The 24,014-nt window shown below is 37.9% G+C and overlaps 3 protein-coding genes across 8 annotated transcripts in view; 2 read left to right on the top strand and 1 right to left on the bottom strand.

The window, feature by feature from the left end:
- The window catches only part of PDCD4 (programmed cell death 4), a 28,438-nt gene extending 18,144 nt beyond the window's left edge, over positions 1-10,294 (top strand). Inside the window, exons 7-12 of the mRNA XM_042908157.1 lie at positions 1,856-1,953; positions 2,764-2,878; positions 5,941-6,048; positions 6,301-6,411; positions 7,037-7,176; positions 9,547-10,294. Coding sequence (XP_042764091.1) covers positions 1,856-1,953; positions 2,764-2,878; positions 5,941-6,048; positions 6,301-6,411; positions 7,037-7,176; positions 9,547-9,607 — 633 coding nt within the window. The 3' untranslated portion in view covers positions 9,608-10,294. The remainder of the gene's footprint in view (positions 1-1,855; positions 1,954-2,763; positions 2,879-5,940; positions 6,049-6,300; positions 6,412-7,036; positions 7,177-9,546) is intronic.
- A 1,454-nt stretch (positions 10,295-11,748) lies between these two features.
- Positions 11,749-23,407, bottom strand: BBIP1 (BBSome interacting protein 1). Of its 4 annotated transcripts, none has more exons than XM_042908959.1 (3): positions 22,759-23,007; positions 12,818-12,895; positions 11,749-12,125 (listed from the first exon to the last, which is right to left on the bottom strand). In XM_042908959.1, exons 2-3 carry the CDS (start codon positions 12,861-12,863, stop codon positions 11,959-11,961), a joined length of 213 nt encoding a protein of 70 aa, XP_042764893.1. In that variant the 5' UTR covers positions 12,864-12,895; positions 22,759-23,007; the 3' UTR covers positions 11,749-11,958. The 4 variants fall into 4 exon arrangements, with proteins under 4 accessions (XP_042764893.1, XP_042764892.1, XP_042764894.1 ...); XM_042908958.1 differs by lacking the exon at positions 22,759-23,007 and adding an exon at positions 22,089-22,454; XM_042908960.1 differs by lacking the exon at positions 22,759-23,007 and adding an exon at positions 21,840-21,922.
- Positions 21,903-24,014, top strand: part of SHOC2 (SHOC2 leucine rich repeat scaffold protein) — a 107,631-nt gene continuing 105,519 nt past the window's right edge. The window contains exon 1 of one of the 3 annotated variants that reach the window (XM_042908956.1): positions 21,903-21,986. The gene's annotated coding sequence lies outside the window, so the exon portion shown is untranslated. Of the gene's footprint in view, positions 21,987-22,605; positions 22,695-24,014 lie in introns of those variants that run through there. The other 2 variants (XM_042908952.1, XM_042908955.1) reach the window with 2 other exon arrangements.

The following is a 24,014-nucleotide window of genomic DNA, read 5'->3' on the forward strand; positions in this document are numbered from 1 at the left end:
GATAAAATGGGACAAAATGACCCATATTTTTTACCATACAAAAATAGCCCTCTGACATTTTAGCATATTTTTGTCTAGCTGTTTTTCTTTTTCAAATATAGTTTTCATCATACTGTAATTTTATATCCTGCTTTTCCACCCATGCTCTGTATAGTTTGTAGGTCTTTTGTTTTTTGTTTTGTTTTTTTGCTGCTTGTATATTCTCTATTATATGTGGTTAAGCTGTTGTATGATCTAGGATTTAAAAAATATGTAGATTGTTATAATTGAAGATTGAATTGGCTTGACTGATGTTTATTATAAAAATAATCATAAATAAGTCTGTTCCCCTTTGTAGCTTTGTGGGAAAATTATTAGAAAATTTATGATTTATGTTTCTGTTTAGATTCTGATCTCAAAGCCTTATGTATTTATTAGATTCAATACATGCTGATAGTATAATGTGACTTTCTGATTTGAAATTAAAAATGTGTGAAATTGTTTCTGTTTACTTGACCAGAGTTTTAAGTCAAGGTAGGAGCACTTGGGGCACCTGGGTGGCTCAGTCCGTTAAGCATCTGAATCTTGATACTGGCTGAAGTCATGATCTCACGGTTTGTGGGATTGAGCCTGCATCAGGCTCTGCACTGACAGCTTGGAGACGGCTTGGGATTCTCTATCTCCTTCTTCTCTGTCCTCCCCACTCCCCCCACCCCCCCAAATAAATAAATAGACATTAAAAAATTTTAAAAAGGCAGGAGCACTTAAACATTAATTTAGGAATATATATATAAGTTAATTCCTAAATGCTGTTTCTTTTCTATGCCAGACAGTAGTCTGGTAAGGTATTGAGCTATGATTCAAACGTGGACTTTTTTTTTCTTTTTATACCAGGAAACTGGTATAAAACTACTCATATGTTAAAAAAATGATTACGTAAGTTCATATTATAGAATTTCTGAAAAATAAAGTCAAAATGAAGAAAAGCCAGCAGAAATAACCAGTGTTAACTGTTAAACATTTTGGTGTTAAATCTCTTTTACTTTCTGTGGATGTTTATCAGTGTATGGTTTTTGTATATCCTTGCATTTTTGTTTTAATAAGAAATGGAATTATACTGTATGTGCTGTTTTGTAAACTTGATTTTTCTTACACTATAAAAAGTAGTAAATGTATTTCCTAATGACCCCATAATGACCCCCATTGTATGTATCATGTAACCACACCTTTATTGTTGGACACTGAAGTTGTTTCCAGTTTTTATAAGAAATAATGTTATGCATAGGGTCGTCTGGCAAGCTTAGTCGGTGGAGCATGTGACACTTGGTCTGGGGGTCATGGGTTTGAGCCCCACACTGGGTATGGAGCCTACTTTAAAAACAAAACAAAACAAAACAAAATAACGCTATGAATATACTTTCAGATAGAAATTTCTACACAGTGTTTTCTCCATACAATAAATTCCTTTAATCAGACACTTGAGAAAACCTAGTCCCATTTTTTTTTTTTTTTTTAATTTCCAGAAGAGAGTTTTCTCTTAAATTTAGGTCACTGGCTTAACAAGCGTTTTTGATTATGTACTGTGTTTCAGGCAGTGTGCAAGGTGTTGGGGGATTCAGTAGTGAGCAAAACTGATATGTGTCCTTCCCACCCCCCATGGGTAGTTACCTTGGAGGTTAAGATGTGGGAATGTATGTCAAACATAACTAGCAGGTGCTAGATAGATGTTTGAGTTTCCAACATGTCTTAGTTATTGATTCTGTAGTCCAGCCAGTCTTTATCATTTATGTATTAGAAATTGTGTCCTATAGAGTTTCATTTTAGATTTTTTTATACAGCTTTTTTTTTTTTTTTTTTTTTTTTTTTTTTTTTGTAGTTGGTTGGCCAGTTTATTGCTAGAGCTGTTGGAGATGGAATTTTATGTAATACCTATATTGATAGTTACAAAGGAACTGTAGACTGTGTACAGGCTAGGTAAGTAAATTAATTTTCCTACTTAGAATTTCAAAATTGGGGAAAATTCTACAGCATTTTATTGAAATGATATTTGAATTAATCAGACATTGTGGACATCTATTTGTGATTTGTGTATATTCTCCACTGTTAAAAAAATTGAGAGATTGTTGACATGATGTAATAGGAAGAGGACGGTACTGTAATGTAGAAGTTTGGGATTTTAACTAAGCCATTAGCTACCTTTATGTCAAGCCCCTCTTCTCTGGGCCTCAGTTTCCTTACTTATAAAAATGAAGGGTTTGACTGAGAATGTTTCTTTAAGCTCCGTTCAGGTTTTCACATTCTGTAATTATTTAATATTCTAAGAAGATGGACAGTATTAACAAAGGAGCCCCATTTTCAATTTTATTTTATATTTATCTGCTACAGAAATATTAGGAAATAATGTTTTCACTCTTGTTCTTTGTTATAATTAATTTTAAGCTAAATGTGATATTTGGGAATCATGCCGTATGGTTTTTTGTAACTTCCTGGAAACTTAAATTTAGTCAGTGCCATGTCTTAGATTTGCTCAGGTGTAGATGTTAACTTAAATTTCTAAGACTACTTCAGGTCAGAATGGAATGGTTGCCCTGGTGGGAAGGTGCAGAACTATGTAAAAGTTAAGTTTTATGTGACATGTTTCCACTCAGTGTAGATCAATTATTTTGTAATAAGGTTAGATTTTGAATTTTAGATTGATTTTAGGTTACGTGAAAGCTTTTAGGTCAACCTGAAGCATTTCTAAGTTGTCAAAATTATTATTATTGTTGTTATTATTTCTGGTAGAGCTGCTCTGGACAAGGCTACTGTGCTTCTGAGTATGTCTAAAGGTGGAAAGCGCAAAGACAGTGTGTGGGGCTCTGGAGGTGGGCAGCAGTCTGTTAACCACCTTGTTAAAGAGGTAACTACTGGGTATTGTCTTTAACTTAATATACATGTATTCCTCAGGGGAAGTAAACTATGCCCTCTAGCTGGTATTTTTGTGGATAAAAATTAAGTTCTGTCTTAAAGCTATAAATGGAAAATTGGATAATCTTTGTGTATTTGGCTTTATTCCCTGGTGCTATAAATTATACAATAATTATATAATTATTATTAAATTTTTATGGCTTCCCTGACTAAAAAAAAAGACTGTTAAATTAAAAGGGCTCTCATAAGAATGCTGTATTTGAACCTGAGAGGAATGCCTGAAGTATTTTCTTGTAGTAGTAGTTAAAATTTTTCAAATACTGTCAACATAAGACTTTCTATTTTGTAGTTATTCAATAAATACATTTAAAAAAATTTTTATAGAGAAAGAGTATGAGACAGGGAGGAGGGCAGTGGGGCAGGGGGAGAGAAAGAATCTTAAGCAGACTCTCTGCTCATCATAGAGCCCAATGCAGGGCTCGATCCACGACGCTAGGATCACATTCTGAGCCGAAATCAAGAGTCAGATGCTCATCCTACTGAGCCACCCAGGCACCCTAGTAACTACATTTTTATATGAGCAATTCGAAACTGGATACTCTTAGATCATAAGTTAGGAATTATGAACACTAGAGTAGATCAGAGTGGTCGATTTTTGTAAGGAAGTTCACTACTTGTGTGCATGCTTTAAAGTAATTGATTTATTTCATTAAAACGCCAGATTTATTCTCTATGGATTTTTTTTTTTTCTGGCAGTAATGTTCTATAACAAGAAACCAGAAAAAGTACTTAATATTACTTGCAGATTATTAAGAAAATTAGAAGTCTTACAGTCCATGTACTTCTGACTTTTGAGTATAATCTTTTCATGTGACTATAGTTTTGATACTTAATAAATCTTTTAATGATATGTGTGCCTAGTTTGAGTGTTAAGGAGCTTAAACTATAGATTTTTGACCAGTTTGCTTTTATATATCTTAGGATAGATAATGTCATGATTATAGTATCTGTTTTCAAAAAAAAATTTCATGTGGTTAGGAAGATTGAGGTATAAAAACAGTCAAGATAATGGCATTTTGGCAAGAAAATGATATAAAATGCATCTAGATGGGAAAGGAAGAAGTAAAACTGTCTCTATTCCCAGATGACATGATCTGTATACAGGAAATCTTAATGAATCCACAAAAAACAAAAAAACTCCAAACTGTCAACTAATAAATGAATCCAGCAAGATTATAGGATATAAGATTAATATACAGTATTCAATTCTACTTTTGTACACTAGCAACGAATGATATGAAATTAGGAAAACAATTGCATTTACAATAGAATAAAAAATATCAAAATACTTAGGACTAAATTTAGCAAAAGAAGTGCAACTCTTATACACCAAAACTGCAAAACATTGTTGAAATAAATTAAAACTTAAAATAGATATCCAGATATCCTATGTTTATGGATTGGAAGACTTAATATTGTTAAGATGATAACACTTAGGGTGCTTGCCTGGCTCAGTTGGAGGAGCTGCAACTCTTGATCTCAGGGTCGTGAGTTTGAGCCCAAGTTAGGTGTAGAGATTACTAAAAAAATAATAAACTTAAAAAAAATGATGGTAATATTCCCCCAAAATTATTATTTTGAGAAAGTGCCAAACTGTTTTATGTGAATTATCTCAATGAAAAAATAGTCAAGATAGAAATGGAAATAAAACTACCAATATGAGTTGACATTATTTGGGTATTCATTTATTTTTACATGGAAGGATGAGTTGGACAAAGAGGACTTTTAGAAATGTATATGTATGTATTTATAATTTATTATTCTCAAAAAATGCATGGAGCCTGATGGGAAACATTGAAATACTTCAAGTTCTATAACAAAGTTAAAAAACTGTAAGTGATATAATTTAAATAATAAATTTATTAATTTACAATTATAAAGTAAAAACACTTTATTCAAATGCCATGCTTTAAATATGTACTTTTTTTTTTTAATGTTTATTTTATTTCTGAGAGACAGAGCACGAGGAGGGGAGGGGTAGAGAGAGGGAGACAGAGAATCTGAAGCAGTCTCCAGGCTCTGAGCTGTCAGCACAGAGCCCGATGCAGGGTTTGAACCCACGAACTGTGAGATCATGACCTGAGCAGAAATCAGTCGTTTAACTGACTGAGCCACCCAGGCGCCCCTAAGTATTTACTTTTCTAAAGCATGATAATAGATATTATTCAGTATGTATCAGTATCATCGGTATGTATTCTATTGATCAAATTTTACCCTTTATTAAATATATTGCAGAAGTTGGAAGTCAAAGATACTTAAATGAGATTATTTAATTAAGTGAGCCAACATTCATTGAGTGTCCACTAGGTGCAAAGGTGATTTTAACAGGCCATGTATAGGGAAGAACATTCTTGTTTGAAGTTCTTGTGCTGGAAAACTTTCCTCCTTTTCTCTGGAGCCATAGATGTTACTGTATTTGAATAAGAAAGTCAAGACTTGCCTCTTTAAGTTACAACTAGAAACTGAATTCCAGATGAACATCTTAGATAATAGGTTTCAAATCTATTTGAAGAGAAAAGAGAAGCTGTATGGATATTTTTGCCCTGTCTAGTAAAGCTCTATTATCATCATTTTTTGGCTTCCAGTGACTATTAAGGTCATCCTGATGGAAGTGAAAGTGTGTGACACTGTAAAAATATATTTTGAGACTTTCAGCCAGTGCCCTCTAGTGGTCTTTAAAATCCCTTGTTTTACAGTGAGCATTGAAGTATTATGGTCACAACTGAGATTAAGTCTAGTCATAGATCTCAGTGATTATTAAGGCACACTGAAGCGCTGCATTTTCTTTATAATTATCAGCCATGTAAAAATTGGGGATTTACTTTTTAATTATGAAAAAAATTTTGTTATGATAGTGTTGTGTCAAGTCTGTATGTTCTTACACAGCTGTTGGTGACCTGCTATTTGAGAGTAAGTAAATCCTATAGGCAGAAAGCACAGTTTAAAAAAAAAAAATTAGGAATTCTAATACATCTAAATTTTTAAATTTAATAGATTGATATGCTGCTGAAAGAGTATTTACTCTCTGGAGATATATCTGAAGCTGAACATTGCCTTAAGGAACTGGAAGTACCTCATTTTCACCATGAGCTTGTATATGAAGTAAGATTACTTTGACATTCCAAAGAGAGTTATTATTAAGTATTCCTTTTTGCACCACAGTGACTTAATGGTTCTTTAATAGTGTACATCTATTTTTATTCTTTTAAAAAATTTCAATGTTAAGGGAGAAAGTTGTTTTTAAATTTTTATAATGATTATAATTACATATAAGACAAAAGGGATCTGATACATTTTAGGAGCAGTTTCTTATATAAATTTAAATGACCAAAAATTCATTCATTCAATTTTTAGGCTATTGTAATGGTTTTAGAGTCAACTGGAGAAAGTGCATTTAAGATGATTTTGAATTTATTAAAATCTCTTTGGAAATCTTCTACCATTACTCTAGACCAAATGAAAAGAGTAAGTATAACATTATTTTGAACAATTTTTAGGCTTCTACCTTAAATGTATAATAATTGAATACATATTATGAATTGTCAATGAAATATTCTTTTAGGTATGTTAAATAGTATTGTGCCTATAGTTTTTTTTTTTTTTAATGGTTGTGATTATGTTTGATTTCTTGTAAAGTAACACTTCATTGAGTTTTTTTCCTGTCTTTTTTAAAGATGTGATTGTTCTTCCTCAAGAGTTCTATTTTTAAGATATGATAATTTTTATTTTGTATCTAGAGACAAACATGAACATGATCTTCTAACAAATATTCTTTAAAGTATTTAATTTATTCCTATTTAAGATATTGGTGAGGTGCTTACTTGCCTTATATTTTAAAAAGTGTACTAAATGTATACAGATGAAGAAATGTGTCCAGTGTCTGATGTCCACCTGAACTCTTTTAAGAGAAAAATTTTAAAGAAAACATTCTATGACAAATATTGTCTATACTTTTCAAAGATCAGATCTGACTTCAGTCTAATTTTATGAATGTTTTGTCTTTAAATGTCGTTTGATGACAGTGATGGGTCATATGGCATTATGTACTTTATATGGGCTAACAATTCTGTATATAATTTCATTGTTTTAGGGTTATGAGAGAATTTACAATGAAATTCCAGACATTAATTTGGATGTCCCACATTCATACTCTGTGCTTGAACGATTTGTAGAAGAATGTTTTCAGGCTGGAATAATTTCCAAACAACTCAGAGATCTTTGTCCTTCAAGGTACTTTATTACTTTTTTCCACATAAAATATTGGCTGAGGTGCTTGGAAAGGCTAAGCTGATTTTCTGTCATTCCAGAAAAATTCTGGAATTCTGTCAGAAAAGTAATATCTCCCCTGAAGCCACTCAAGAGTGAAAATCATGAGTTTTGAGTTAATAGAAAAACTAGGGCAAAGCTTATTTTGCCCCCTTGTAAAATTTATACAGGGCTACTTCATGAAGCCCCTTTTCACTGGAAGGAAACTAATTTTGTGTAGTAGTTCTGTGTACCAGGCTCTGTTCTAAGTAGTTGAAATATTTCAGAGTAGATATTATCACCAATGAGATGAGAAAATTAAGGTTTAAGGAGATGTAATAGAAGTTTTCTAAGTTCACACACAGTAAAGACTAAGGATGAATCCAGACCTTTTCTGGCTTCCAAGATATAGGCTATTCCTTACTCCATGTAGCTTCCTTTTATTCCTTCATAGAATGGAGAATTGAGGCTAATTGGGCCTTATCTCATTAGAAAGTATATGTGTGTGATTCTTTGGAGATACTGTGTTTGTGCTACTAGGATCTAACTCTTTAGGAGTTGATGAATTTTTTTGTGGTTAAAATAAAGCTTATAAGTTTATAATAAATAGGTATAAATGTTAGTAATAGCTAAACTTGTGTATATCTGTTTTGTTTTTTTTTAATGTTGTTTATTTCTGAGACAGAGAGCAGGGGAGGAGTAGAGAGGGAGACGGAGAATCCCAGGCAGGTTCTATGTAGTCAGCACACAGCCTGACACGGGGCATGACCTCACAAACCATGAGATCCTGACCTGAGGCTACCTGGGTGGCCTGTGTGTGTCTGTTTTATGTAAATTTTAACTTTTTGTAATTTTTAAACTGAAAAAATTGCAAAGCTTTGTCTATTTTAAGTGCATTGTGAGAATTAAATCTCAGAAAAATAGTTCTTGGTAGTGTCTGTTGCTCTAGAAAGTTTAGAAGCTTTTGAGAGAAGAGGAGGAAGATACTGTTTAATGGCTTTGATAAAAATGTTTGCAAATATACATCTCCAAAATCTCTCTCTGTGCTTGGTGATGGCATCATTTATGTGCCAAGTTGTATACATCAGTAAATACTGCCAATGTTGGCAAGGGTTCTTGTTACTTACTACTTTGTTCTGTATCTCAGTCTCCTTATATTTACAGTCTGAAGCCTGTATGTGCCAGAAAATGTAGCTGATTTCCACTTAGACTTCGTGTGAAAAGGGGTCAACACCTTGGCACTGGCTTTTTAAGTTTTTCATCCTCTGTTCAGAAGTCTAAATGGTCATTTTTATTGTGGCTTTACCCTCAAGGATCAGTTGAGGGAGATACCTAAATTTTCACTGTATGCTATAGAACCTTGACTTTTTATCCTCTATCCATTAGCCTATTTGGGTGAAGTGCACACTTGTGTGTGGTCTTGAATGCTTGTGCATGTTGGTCTAGGGTCAGAAAATGAGGACTAATCCTGGACAACTCTGTTTTCCACTTACTGCTTTAGGCTGCTGGTCAAATATTTCTCCTGGGCTGTACATAGCTACTATGTTTGGCTACATACAGCATAAGTGTGCCTACATTATAAAGCAAGACCTCTTGATTTTGATATAGCAGGAATCCCGGGGCACCTGGGTGGCTCAGTCAGTGAAGCGTCTAACTCTTGAGTTTTGCTCAGGTCATGATCACACCCTTTGTGAGATTGAGCCCCATGTTGGGCTGTGTGCTGATAGCATGAATCCCATGCTCGGGATTCTCTTTCTCTCTCAAAATAAATAAATAAACATTAAAAAAAAAAAAAAAAAAAAGAAATAGCAGGAATCCTAAAATGGGGCATAGACAGGAATTAATTGGATTCTGATTTTTCCATGTTCAGGTTACGGCTTTTCTAGATTTGAGAAAAAGTTAAAACAAAATTTTTAACGTGGATATTTTCATAGGTTCTGTAGCTTTAATTTGCATAATTCCAAATCATGTTGGTGTCTCTTTGTCTCATTGTTTAGCTTTCAAATAATGCTCAGAGAAGTAAATATTGAAGTTCCAAATAGCATGTTTGCCTTATATTTTAACTTTTCTTTTACATGACTCCATTTGACAATGAACTTATTCAATAATTAAGCTCTTATTTAACTAAAAACTGCTTGGATTAACATTAACAGTTCATTTGATTTGCTACCTCCTAGGATACATAGCAAGAAAAGAGTCTTTTTTCAAAAGGATTAGAGGCATGCTCACTTTTTTTTTTAAACAGAACCCTTCAAAACCTAATGACTAACCAAAAGAACCCAAGATGTTTGTTTGTTTGTTTGTTTATAGATAGAATTGATCTCCATTTTCATGTTTGTGTTCTTTTCATTACAGGGGCAGAAAACGTTTTGTAAGTGAAGGAGATGGAGGTCGCCTTAAACCAGAGAGCTACTGAATATAAGAACTCTTACAGTCTTAGATGTTCTAAAAAATATAAATATATCTGAATTGTAAGAGTTGTTAGCACAGGTTTTTTGTTTTGTTTTGTTTTTGAAGCACTTGTTTTGGGTACAAGGCATTTCTGAAATTTTATAAACTTACAATTTAAGGGGAATTTTTAAAGGAAGTGTTTTCTTTTTTCTTTCGTATTTTTGTTTTTTTGAGGGTGTAAAGGAGGGACAGAAGAGTAACCACTTCTTAAGTGGAATATTCTCATAAGCTACCTTTTGTAAGTGCCATGTTTATGACCTAATCATTCCAAGTTTTGCATTGATGTCTGACTGCCACTCCTTTCTTTCAAGGACAGTGTTTTTGTAGTAAAATCACTGGTTTATACAAAGCTTTATTTAGGGGGTGAAGTTAAGCTGCTAAAACCCCATGTTGGCTGCTGCTGTTGGAATACTGTGCTTTGGGAGTAAAAAAAAAAAAAAAAGTTATTTCTTTGTCTTAAAGAATTTTAAGAAAATGAGTTAGTCATATGACTTATTCATTTTTCCAGGGAACATATTGATTGGTCTCAAAGACTAGACAGTTAAATAAATGGTGGCTGGAACATCTATTTTTCTACAAAACTGGAAAAATGAACCTGGTTCTAAAAGAATGTATGACAAAATAAAACATGTGAAGCAGTGTTGATTCTTCATTGGGAGTACATTTATTTTAGGTCTTTTTAAAAACTTTTATTTTACACAGCAAATTTTAAATCCTCTAAGGGAGCATATTTGAACCTAGTGAATTTAAACTTTGTTCTTTGCAAACTTTTAAATGAATAGTACTTGGGGCACCTGGGTGGCTCGGTCTGTTAAGCATCCAACTTTGGCTCAGGTCATGATCTTATGGTTTGTGGGTTTGAGCCCCACATCAGGCTCTGTGCTGATAGTTCAGAGCCTGGAGCCTGCTTCAGATTCTGTGTCTCCCTCTCTCTCTGCTCCTCCCCTGCTCACGCTCTCTCTCAAAAAATAAACATTAAAAAAAATTTTAAATCAAAAGTACAATCGTAAATAAATTCTTTTAATATTATATGTGGGAAATGCACGCATACTTATTTTCTGATCTTCTCTAAAGCTCAATGAAATTTCTAAAATTTCACCATTCTTAAATTCTGTTACCAGCTAATGTTTGTGTTATAAAAAATTCTTCAGTGACTCAAAAAGTTTTACATTTATCCAGTGTTTGAGAAAATAGTAGCTACCAATAAATAGCAGTTATCTAAAGAACGATTACATTTCTAACCTCTTGTAGAGCCTAATTACTCGGCAAGGCCTCAAGGTCCATGGTAATTTAAATGGTCTATTATTGATTGTAGCAACCAGCCAAGAATTATATTCAGAATTTACAAAGGTATTAGGAATATGCCCATTGCAGGTTTAGAATTAAACCTTTTAGAATTAAAACTCCAAATTTAATGTTGATATTTATCCCATGGGTTCTTTCAAGTCTGTAGTTTTAATTGTGTGTTTGATACCTGGATGATAAAGGTAGCCAGGTAATTCTTAGTCCTTAAAGTCAGTATAATTAAAAACTCGGGACTGGGGCACCTAGGTGGCTCACTGTTAGTTAAGTGTCTGACTCGATTTCTGCTCAGGTCACTATTCATGTGGTTCATGAGTTTGAGCCCTGCCTCAGGCTGCATGCTGACAGTGCGGTGCAGTGCAGAGCCTGCTTGGGATTCTCTCTCTCTCTCTCTCTCTCTGCTCCTCCCCTTTCGCACATTCTCTCTTAAATAAACTTCAAAACGTTTTATGAAAACAAAAAGCTCAGGGGACTACTGGATAAGTGAGGGTTTCAAATTTATTTAGTTTTGTCATTACTGGTAGAATCAGTTGGTTAGGCAAAATAGCCTTAAACATGAAACGCAAAATTTGTAAAAGAGTTTTAAAGTTAGGTAATGTAAAAGCCCCAAAACGCTTTGTACAAGATTAGAATGTATCGTCCAATTCAGTTTTTAATAAATGTGTAAAGATTTTGTGAACATAAGAGTTGCATTTAGTCACTTGTGCCTAAGAATTTTACCCGTAAGACTGATAGGAATGGTGAACAATAATTTACAGTTCTAAAAACTTGGGTAAAAAAAAAAAAAAAAAAAAACCCATAAAATTTGGGTTCAAAGTTTTTTTAATTGCTTATGTTCAATACAAACCACAGTGTCTAAATTCACAATACAAGTTTCATTAGTCTTGGGTATTTTTATATTATTTATAAGCACTATCAGTTTTAACACACTGTTCTCAGCATACAGGTGCAAATTATTTTCTAGCTATTGTTAATACTAAGGTAGGGTATTCTGTAGAAGTGCTAAGTTATCATTCAGTGAGTTATTTGCTGTTGTTCCTTTTCTGCCATTTCTTGTTGGCGAATCGTATCCTGGGCTGCTTGCTGCATTTTCTCCAATTTTTCCAGAGTCAGAGATTTTAAGGGTAAAAGTTTGGGTTTACACAGCACCATTGTGGTTATATCTTCCACAGACAGCTGCCCTAAGTTTAAAAAGAAACAATTTGAGTGAGATGACCCAGTTGATTGGTAGTTTGGATTTGCAGCTAGAATGAAAGTCTAAAGACTTAATCCACTATCAATGAAAATCTTTTGTTTTCACAGTTACTTAAAATATATCAACATTTAATACTAGGGAGTTCACAAGGACGCCTTTTTGAACTTGGTACCTAAAATTCCAAGCTACCTATGAGACACACGACTCATTTTGTGTCAAATGTTTAATGTGCAAAAAGATTCAGGAGAAATACATAGTGCATAAAAATACTTAATATTCATGTTAATACCGTTCTTTTACTATATTAACTACTGAATGTTAAACTGTCAGCTTTTCTTAATGATTGCTTGACTTAGGTTTCTTTTTCCCCATTTCCAGACCGTATTTAACATTATGGTGAGTTACAGTACTAGTTTTTTCATTGAAAATTTCATATTGTAATTTGCAAATTTGAGTGTAACAGGATTCCTAGGTTGAACAATGATTCATTTGGTATCCTTTTACGGGGGGGGGGGGGGGAAGCAGTGGATGAGTTCTTTATACTTGTAAAAGAGTGGATGATGAATGTGGCATACAAGACACAAAATAGTTACAGATGTTAAGCTACTTAGCCTATGTGCCTACTACTTTTTAGGTACCTGTAATATTCTGTGACCTAAGTATTTGTAATTTAGATACCTTGTTTTGGAAGGACTTCCCGGAACATTGACTTCACTTCCGCCATATCTGAATTGTTGGATACAGCTAAGTTTTTTCCTTCAATGAGAAATCAATTGTTAACATTCAAGAATGAATTTCCAAAGCATATTGCTTGAGGTATTTCCATTATACTTTAAGAAGTAAAATCACAATTCCTACAGAAAATGAACTACCCTACCCTTGCATAATTTTCCTATTAATTTCCTAGGAGTCTTTTCATTGAAACAAGGTTGAGAGAGTTAATGTAAGGATCTGGAGTGTGTCGATGTTCTTTAATCAGTGGAGGTGTTAATTTGGAAGGCTACATGTTCTACGTTTTTTTCCCTTATAGTGAAAAATTGGTAGGGCTTCATTTATTAGGCATAATTACCTAATAGAGGCCAGCTGAGGAAAACCAAAAGCATTTTTGTGCAGCCATTTGGTTCACTGATAGCATCTCCCTGAATGTGGATGGGGTAAAAAAGTGTTACCATTTGGGAAGTGGGGTAAGGCAGGTAGTTAGGAAAAAGAGGAGGTAGTAGGTAAATATTTCCTAACGTTCCCACTTCTCAACAGCTAACAGCTGGCTTCTACTTTAATCCCTTTGCTATCATGACAAAAAGCATCCTAAGGAACAGTTATTGGCTATACCGGTCCTGTTTGTAAGGAGGCAACACAAATGGGTGAAACTGGCTCTTGAAGAACAGAAGTGAGGTATGCTTTCAGTTTACTACTTTCCTTTAATACAGAGATACTACATGCTAAAGTGCTAGCAAATACCTTTATCTTGAGTATTTTGTTAAGAACATACCAGCATATATGCCATCTCTGGCTGATGGCATTTGCTTCCAGTGTTACATTCCAGATTACTGCTATGCTGTATATTCAAGGTGTTCTGGATTGTAATTTGTAGCATGATCCTTTTACAAACACAGATGCTTCTCTAGACAGACCCACCCATTTTGCGATATTTCACCATACTGATGCAACCTTACCATGTGCCTTTCGCAACATCACCGCAGAAGAAAGATTTATTATTTATAAAGTGGTGATGCTGGCGTGGTGCCTGCCTTTACCGCCCACTGCAAATTAGTTACAATCAAGTGAAGCTGCTTCTGGTCTGTTATTCCCACTCTACTACTAACTTTGACATTTGTAAAGAAAGCTTCCTCTTCCATCCAAGCCTCTCCTTTCTCATTCAAATTCCCATTCTGGAACATCTAAAGTTCCTAAGGAACCTCTATACATTTTCCAGAACTTTGTCATCAAAGTTTAACCCCTACACTGCTCTGTTTGGGAGTGAAGATGAAATAGGGAATGGACCAGGAATGAAGCAGCAACTCCTCATTAAATGGAATCTGAGATAAATGTAATATGCAATTTCCTTAGAATGCACAACTTCTTCAGCCATATTCTTTTCTTGTTAGGCCTGCTGTGGTATCTAGTGATCATTTCCCTTTTTTCCCCTGGTTATGTTGAAAGCTAATAGCATTGCAGATCCCTGATTAGCCTGAATATGAACTATAAGCTATAATAAACAGCCTCTCCACTAAAATATCACCATGAACATGTTGAGTAAGCCCTTATTTGTTGCAAATCTGACATGCTGCCAAAAGGGAGGATAAACATTATAGATGTTGATAAATAAATGTGAAAAGAAATAACAGTAGCCAAGAGTTTTTGTATCACCAATTTTTTTTTATCAGCAAAATATTGGATGAATACTTAAAATCTTCAATGTTTTATAGAGTAGCAACTTCAGCTACTCAGAACTCAATCACAATCCTTTGCTCTCTCTAATCTGTCCCTCTTTCACATCCAAAATCTGGCTGGAGGAAAACAATGAAACTTGGTGCTCTACTAAACCTTAGTTCTGTTTCACTAAGCTGCCATTGTTACTGCAAAGGGTGTGGGGCCAAAAGCCTGGTAGGGAGTGGGTTGGGTCTGGTGTGGGGAATATCAGTGCTGGCAGTCACTTGCCTGGGTGGAGTGTTGGCTTTACTAGGGTTGGCTATTGTTCTAGGCGCCCACCCCCCCTCCCCAGGCACTGGCAGGAGAGAAACAGGAAGGGAAGGGCTAAAATAAGCAAGGTGGTGGTTGGATGACCCTCACTGGCAAGGCTACAGTGTCTTGATAATCAACTGCCCAGGGAGTCCACAGTAGGAAGGAACATTTCTTTCCTTCACCTGCTAATGGCCAAACATGGGTGTTTTGTCTGGTGTAATGTGCCCTAAGGAGTTGTGGTTGCTTCTAAAGGTACTTTCTTATTATGATGAGGTAAGATGTGTGTACCACTAGGGACAAATGGGTCAAAGAAGAAACATATCAGCTATGACAGAAATTCACATGTATCATACAAGTGCCATGTAATTCAATTCAATAAATATGTGTCTATAACGTGCAAAGCACTATTCTTTAGTGAACAAAACAGACAAAACCTCAAACCTTTTGGAGCTTACACTCTAAAGAAAGTAAATAATAGGATGTTATAAGGTAGTAAGTGCTATAGAAAATAAAGTTTAACGGGATGTAGGAGTGCTGAAGTGGGTACTGTAGTTGAAGTAGAAAAATGATCATGGATTCATGAAGCAAGTGAAAATCATGTGACATTTTGGTGTGTGTGTTAGATCTTTTGAAATTGCAAAAATAATCTAAAGCTGACAGTATCCAGAGTTAGAGAAGGTAGAGAGAAATGGGCATTCTCTGTTGGTGGGTGGGTTTCTTGGTACAGATTTTTTAGATATTTTGTAGTATCTATTAATATTTTGTATTATCTACTGAAGCTAAATATGCACATTTTCTTTGACCCAAGCATTCTAGAATGGGCCCTAAAGAAATAATGCACCGGTGTATAAAGACATAAGAATAAGAATGTTCATTAAAGCACTGCATTGAAGAGCAAAATGTTCAGCAATAGGTGAATCTATATATTCGGCAATATATCAAAGGTTAAATAAATTCTGTAACAGCCATACAATGGACTACTATGCCAGATTTTAAAATGATACATTTGTCAAGGTATATTTTAAGAGAAAACACATTCAATTGCAGAAGTAAAATTCTTACACTAATATAACCCAAACTTTTAATGCTTGGAGAATAGAATGTCAATAATTTTTGAAGCTCTTGGTCTGGGTAATTGGAAAATAATCTACTTCCTTTCCCCCCTTAGTTTCTTTAGTTTGTAATTTGTCCCAGAGATAATGGTTTTGATGGATAGTACATTTCAAAGTCATAACAAAGTAAGCAAACCTGTCGTAGCCATTGAGCCGGATGCCTAAAATTAATGCAGAAGAACTTGGAGGGGAACCAAATCTGTCATGAAATATTTTACAAAGCTGTAGGCGTGGGAGTTGAAAGACACTTAAGTCTAGGAAGGATTACTACTTTATATCAATCATACACATGTTGATAATATAAGTTAATTTTACAACTTGGACAAGTTAAAAATTTCTGGGGTGACTTAATTTGATACTTGAACTAAACTGTGTATGGGACTGGACAAGAGCACTAAAGTGTCCTGAACCCAGAGAATATGTCAGTGGTCCTCAAATTTTATGCTTGCATTAATACGCAGAGATTTTTATTCCATTTACTCATTCATTCATTTATAGTTTATTTATTTATAGTTTACATATTGAGAGAGAGAGAGAGAGAGAGAGAGAGAGAGAGAATCCCAGCAGGCACTCTGCCATCAGGGCAGAGCCCACCAAGGGGCTTGAACTCACCAACCGTGAGATCATGACTGAGTGGAAATCAAGAGTTGGATGATTTGCTAACTAAGCCACCCAGGTGCCCTCAGATTTTTAAAAACTAGGTAGAAAAACTAAATACCCCTTTACACATTTCTAAATTGACAAATAAATTTATTAAGTTCAAATAGTTCTAAAGACATAATTTCCAGCATATTTAAAAATAACTGTTATATCAGTCTTTTATTTTTTCGTTTTATTTTTTGAAGTTTATTTATTTTAAGAGAGAGAGAGAGAGAGAGTGAGTGCACGTGGGGAAGGGGCAGAGTGGGGGAGAGAGAATCCCAAGCAGGGCTCAAACTCACGAATCAAGACATCATGACCTGAGCTGAAACCAAGAGTTGGATGCTTAACCAACTGAGCAACCCAGGTGCTCCATATCAGTCTTTTAAAAATATATCCAACAGGAGCGCCTGGGTGGCTCAGTCGGTTGGGCGTCCGACTTTAGCTCAGGTCACGATCTCACAGTCTGTGAGTTCGAGCCCCGCGTCGGGCTCTGGGCTGATGGCTCAGAGCCTGGAGCCTGCTTCTGATTCTGTGTCTCCCTCTCTCTCTGCCCCTCCCCTGTTCATGCTCTGTCTCTCTCTGTCTCAAAAATAAATAAACGTTAAGAAAAATTTAAAAAAAAAAAAAAAAAGAAAAAAAATATATCCAACATAATCTCAATATCATAAAAACTTGACAGCTATTATCCTCCATTAGTAAAAAGAATGAAGAACTTACTTTTAAGTCAGAAAGTTTACATCTTTTTTCTCCCTAGACCTCTATTACCATTCCACTTAATTTTACTGTAATATATTTTCATGCTTAACCATATTTTAATGATTGATTATCCTACCATATTTCTCTACAAAAATGTTTACAAATGAAAAACTAAAATATTCTGGATTGAGTTATTACCATTATTAGTGAAAAATTGATCAAAATAAGTTATACATGGACAAAATAATTACTGAAGATAAAAAAATAAAGTTAATGGCTGTATATCTATTAATAAGGACAGAGCTTTAAAAGTAAACACTGGACAGTGAAGACTGGAGTAGAAAGGATGCTCTTTTCGGGACAAGGGAATTTACTCTTTCAGAATGAAAAACAAATGTAACAAAAGAGGAATTTGGGATCATATGTTCCTATCCAAACACATTTTTCCTTTCAACAAACATACCAATGTCTATAATGCCAGTCACAGCTAAATGAAGGAGCTACAAATGGATAAGAACCTTTTGGGGGTGCCTGGGTGGCTCAGTTGGTTAAGCGTCCGACCCTTGATTTTGGCTTGGGTCACAATCTCACAGTTGTGAGACTGAGACCCACGTCAGGCTCCATGCTGAGTGTGGAGCCTGCTTAAGATTCTCTCTCTCTCTCTCTCTCTCTCTCTCTCTCTCTCTCTCCCCCCCCGTCCCCCACTCATTTTCTTGTCGAAATAAACATTAAAACATAATAAAAAATATGATAAAGCAAATCTATTTCATAATATAATTCAAGGTTGAGCAAATGTGGGCAAGTTTTTAAGTTGGTGGCAAAGAGTAAAAACCTTTAAAATTATAGGGAATAGAAGCCCGGTGTACATAAGACTCTATCTTGAATTTTTGATGGAAGTGACAAATGGAAGTTGCCTAACCTAAGAAAATAAATGTACCTGAAATATGTTTAGAAAAACATTTCTAAAGTATTTTCAGATTCTGGCCTAACTGCCAATCCTGTTTTCATATAAGAAACAAAGGTCACAAACTGGTGGCCCTTGGTCCTATCTGGTTAAATGTTTTGCTGGCTTGCTAAATGTTTAAAAAGTATTTGAAACTATGTTTAAAAATCACAAGATCTTCACATAAAGTCCAAATTTCAGCTCCTCTTGGCAAATCTGGCAACACTTCCCACGTGGCAAAATTTGGCTAGGGCTGGAAAGTAATGTCCCAGATGAACGTGGAGACTTGTCTAGTCCCCCACTTCTGCCTATTGTTCCCTTTCCCTTACCATCCTCATTGCTATAGGCACTTGATGTCACCACTTCAATAGAATACAGAAGAACCACTATAACACATTATATTCCAAATTGTCCTATTTTACCATTAATAGGTATTAAGAAACAAGATACAATCTTAGAGAACTGAGGGAGGTACCAGAAGCAATTTGTTTATGTAAAGGACAATAGAGGGTATTTTTTGGTGAATATTTATTAGTTTAGATCTTTTTAAGTAAATTCAATCTGCCTAGTACAGGTTGTGGATGGAGTGGCAGGAATTGCAGGAAAAATATGAAAGATTTTATTTGTTTTATTCAAGACTTATGATCGACTAACAGATGAATTTTCAAATGCATATTAGATTTCTGAACGTAAACTAACATGAAGGTGAAAGAGGAAGCCCCAAAAGAAGTGTTTTCTTTTTAGCAGACACAAAGTAGTAATGCTCATTCTCACTCGAGGGCTGCCCACATACTCGCAGAGTGCTTAGTTTGGATTGATAATGTTCATCTGGAGATGCCAAATAACATCATATGTCATGTATTTGGAAACTATAATAGTTCTACTGTGTTTGCTATCTGGCATCTGCTGGTAGGAAAATGTTGCAACATGTTCAATTTGGCTAATTAATTTAGACTCATGTGAATAAAATGTGCAGTGTTTAGCTTCTGAAATGTGCCTAGGCCTAAGAACAGGAACTGTTCTTCTTGGATGAACTTGGATGATGGTATACTTCACTAGCAGACACTACTATTAAGTTAATAGAAAATGACACATCCCACTCACACAAAATACCAGATGGCCAGCAGTTGCCTTGGTATCTGCTTTGATAACATCAAGATTCATCTGTATTTGAATTGCAGGGCCCACACATCTTTCATCAACAGTCCTCAGGGTGCCAGGAGTTGAAACTCATGAAACTATGCTGACATCAGTACACTGTTGCAGATTATGTTGCATCAGCTACAAGTGTAGGCAAAGTAGCAGCAATACTTTACTAAAGGTCGACAGCCGAGGACACTAGCACTTCCTCTCTACAGACAGGAGGATTGAATGCTAATTTCTTCTTTGTAGGACAGCATAGCAGGGTGTGTGTGCAGAGAAGTGGGATGCATTTAACTAGCCACTCATGCCACTGGTAGATGTAGTCACATTTGAGAAGGCTTAATTATTAATCATGATTGGAGAAGTATGAATACTGTGAAGTATTCTTGGGAAAAAATGTTAAATGGAATCTAATCAAGCCTCTAGATCAGTTTCTGATTTACAAGAAATAAGAAAAAAGGAGACATTCAAGAAGACCTCTGCTCTGGACTCTTTAAAATGCCAACGTTGGGGCGCCTGGGTGGCTCAGTTGGTTAAGCGTCCGACTTTGGCTCAGGTCATGATCTCACGGTCCGTGAGTTCGAGCCCCGCGTTGGGCTCTGTGCTGACAGCTCAGAGCCTGAGCTTGTTTCACATTCTGTGTCTCCCTCTCTCTCTGCCCCTCCCCTATTCACGCTCTGTCTCTGTCTCAAAGGTGAATAAACGCTAAAAAAAAAAAAAAATTAAAAAAAAAATAAATAAAATGCCAACATCACAGGAGAAAAAAAGATAGGGGAGTTGTTCTCAATTAAGGCTAAAGAGTTACAATACCCAAGCACAATACATAAACCTTGACTGGATTCTGAATTTTGTTGGAGGAGCAGGGGTAGAGATATACAAAATATTCTTAGGTCAAATGGGAGAATGTACATACAGACTAGATTTTAAATATTACAGAACAATTAATTTCCTTTGTTGTGATAATGATACTGTGTTTTGTAGAACTTTATAATCCTTAGGGAAATACATTTTGGAAATTTTAGAGGTGCCTGCTTAACAATAGGTCGGTAACCTATTTCCAAATAGTTCAACAACAATGAAAAAAGTGTGAGAAGGAATGAAATAAATATAGCAGAATTTAACAACTGTTGGATCTAGGTAAAGGGTATATGAATATTTATTGTATTTCCTTCAACTTTTTAATGTATGATTTCTGTTTTTCGAGGGAAGAAATCATGTTGGAAGGAATTCAGAGGGGAAGACTAGGAAAAGGTTGAGTAACAGGAACCACACTGAATTTGATAAACTAAAGCTGGCAGTGTCTTAGGTCCCCAGGACACCAAAAATATTCAACCTTTTAGGAAGTACTTACCAAAATAATATGTGCAGGATACTATGATAGGCAGATGAATCTGATAAAAACCATTTTAGACATAAACACAGTAGTAAAGCTAAGAACGTAAGCAGCTGTTATATAAAATAGAGACCGTCCTAAAAGAAGTACAGAAAGTGCTAGGTAAGCGCAGAGAAAACTGCTTCCTGTTGGAGAGAATCTGGAAACACATCTCCAAGGGTAACTAGGACATTAATATACAGTCACAAAAGGTTAGTGCTTCAGTGATTAATCTTGGAAGAAACCAGAGTAGTTCATTTTGGTTAAAGCGTGAGTAGTAAGGTAGTAGAAAGAGATTAAATAATGAAGGTAGGTCTGCACCCTTGTTGAGAAAGTTCTCCTGGTCTTTTCCCCCCGCCCCCCCCCCCCCCCGCAACTTTAGGCATCCAACCCAGCATTACCAATCTGACTGACAGTTCTTGACTTAAGCCTACAGAAGGAACTACACGAGTTAAGGTGTGACAACTTTTGGAAAGAACCATGTAAAAGTATTACGGTATTTTTAAGAATATTCACAAGCAGTAAGTTAAAATGCAGACATGGAGGATTAGGACGGTATACCTCTACCCAGAACTGCAGTTAATGCTTATAAACCCACAAAAGAGGAGAAACAAAGAAAAGGAAGAAAATTCAAAATGTGAAGACAAGAGGTGGGAAAATAAGACTTAAGAGGTGTGGCCGCTGTGGTGGAGGACCACCTTTTTTCCATTCTAGCCGGCAATGGAAAACGTTTTCCTCAAGCTCCACAATTCTCCGTCCTCCAAAGGTCGGGATGGAAGTACTCAGTAGGAATTTAAGGGGGCGCGGTCAGGAGCTCCAGCGGCGGGAGTGAGGGGCTCCGCCCCGTAGCACTAGCCTAAGCTCCCGCCGGGCCCAGCTGGCTGCAGCTGGGTTAGAGAGGATGGTGGAGCGGCCTCGCCCGACAGGGAACCTCAGAGGGGCGGAGGTAGGGCGGGCCGCCGTCAGGCCAGCCCGGAAAGAAAACCTTCCTCCAGCGGAAGCGGCTGTGAGCTCCCCTCACCTCCCCGGCTCTCCGTCTCCCGCGGGCCGTCTAGCTTGGGCCGTCTAACTTGGGCCGTCCTCGCGGGACAGGGCAGATCGGATCCTCACCTCACTTGGCAGCTCCAGTGGAAATGGGCACTCCCTGGGGTGCCGGGGGCTATTCCCACCCTTCCGCCATGACCCCATTCAGAAGTGCCAAATGCAACTTCCGGGCGGGACAGGGATTTTCGGAACCCTAACCTTTTGTCCACCTAGGTAAGTGATTAGAGGTCCCAGCAAAATAAGGGCCAGGAAACCAGCTCCTTCCTCTCCCCCAACCCGGGCAGGCGGTTCCGAATATGAATTAAGTTGTCTAACCTGGGATGACTGGTCACCTTTGGTCCTTTTTCGGGCCTACTTACAGACTCCTCTCTTCCCAGACTGCCCGATTGTTGCCCAGAGCAACGGTGAGATTGGACGAAGGGAAAACTACGTCACACTGGAGACGGGAGGCCAGGAAACTCCCTTTGCCATTAGCAGTTATGGCTGCCTTAGCGTCAACAGTCACTTCCGTTTGCGAGTTGTCACTCTACCCAGCCGGAGGCTTACTCTATGGCCCGGCTTGCCAGCGGCGCCCAGTGGGCGGGAGAGAGGGCCTAGAGCAGCTGAGGAAAGGAAAAGGGCGGAGCGAGGGAAGCTGGCGCCAATGCCTCACTCTGATTGGACAGCGTCGTTGGCGCCAGTGCCTCACTGTGATTGGGTAGTGTCGATTGCCCTGGCCCCGCCTGTTTTTCTCCCAGCGAGTGACGGGCCTGAGCCGGAGGGGTGGGGCGGGGCGGTAGGAGCGAGAGTGTGTGGAGGGGCGGGCGGGGCGGGGCGAGTGGGGGGAGGGCGGGCGGGGGGCGGCGGTTGGGCAGCGTCGCTTCTAAGGAGGAGGAGGAAGGAGGGCGAACGAAGAGGATGGCGGAGTTGGGGCTCCTGACGGTAACCCGGGGCTGCTGAGGCGGGAGGGCGTTTGTCGGTCGGTTCTTCCTGCCTTCCTTCTTACCCGTCGGGCGGTCCTGTGGCTGTCGGTAGAGGGAGGCCCCGCGCGCCCTGAGGGGCTAGAGCCGGCGGGGCCGGGGCGAGGCCCGAGGGGCTGGGGCCCTGGGAGGCGCCGCGGCCGCCGCCGCTTTCCTGGGTGCTGTCGCAGGGAGGGCTGGGCCCTCGGAGCCGGCTCTTGTGCGGGGCCCCGCAGCTGGGCGCCGAGACCGAGCCGGTCGGCTCTGACAGCGGCCGGGGCTGGGCCTGCGGTGGTGGCGGGCGGCCGGGGCAGCGCCCGGGCGAGGGCGAGCCGGCGCGAGGGCGCGGGGCCGGGGGCGCCCGGTGGACGGCCCGGCTCCACTCTGCTCCCCGGGCACCTGGCCCAGGCTGCTTGGGCGCCCCGTGGGCGTCCGGGGACTGTGTTAGTCGTTGGTGGGGGTCCTGGCGCAGCGCTGGTGGTGCGGGGTGGGGTATTTCCTCGCCCCCTACTCAAAGCCCACCACTCTCTCCCCGTCTTCTTTCGGTGAAGAGTGGTGAGTTGGCTTTGAGTATGTTGCCTGGTGAGGGGAGTTGTAGGCATCCAAGACCGCCCTGTTGGACTTGCCTGGTGGCAACCTCTTTCCGCCGTAGCTTTTAGGGATAGAGGAAAAGTACTCTTATCTCCTCCTCTCTTCTCCCCCCCCCCCCCCCCCCCCCCCCCCCCCCCCCCCGCTCTTAACGCCGAAGGCTTCTGGGCCAAAAGGTTTTTCCCCAGCCCCTCAGTATCCATTGTTTTGTACCTTCCCCCTCCCCCGCCCCATGCCTAGGTAGAAGAATGACTTCAAACCATTAATTGCCCCCTCCCCCCTTTTTTAAATCAGTAGAGGTTTTGTGTTATTGTGTTTGTATGGATTTACAAACAGGTGGAGTGAATACCGATTCGGGAGTTGGAAAGATGCTTTTGTGTGAGTTTTTAAGCTTTCAGTGCTTACAGTTGGTGAGTGATTTGATTTTGTCTGTTGCTTTGTATCATAATGGGGGTGATGAGAATAAAAGAGGAAGCAATGTTTTGCAACCTACCCAAAGAAATGTTTTTTAAGTCTCTGGGGATGCTGAAGCAAAATTGGGTTGCAGACGTGTACTGTATAGTATTCGCTTCCATCATGATAACTACCAACAGTCTATCTCTAAGCTTTCACTTGTGCAATTTTGTACACTTCTTCATAAATGTCAGCTTCTAGTATCTACTCGGCGCGATTCCTGGATCTAAAATTTCTTGTTTGTCAGAATTCTAGGGCATAC

This window comes from Panthera leo, chromosome D2 (assembly GCF_018350215.1).
Source record: "Panthera leo isolate Ple1 chromosome D2, P.leo_Ple1_pat1.1, whole genome shotgun sequence".
Taxonomy (NCBI): domain Eukaryota; kingdom Metazoa; phylum Chordata; class Mammalia; order Carnivora; family Felidae; genus Panthera; species Panthera leo.

Bases quoted from the DNA above. Each gene is read 5' to 3' on its own strand.
- BBIP1 (XM_042908957.1), bottom strand. From the start codon at position 23,313: ATGCCTACAACTCCCCTCACCAGGCAACATACTCAAAGCCAACTCACC.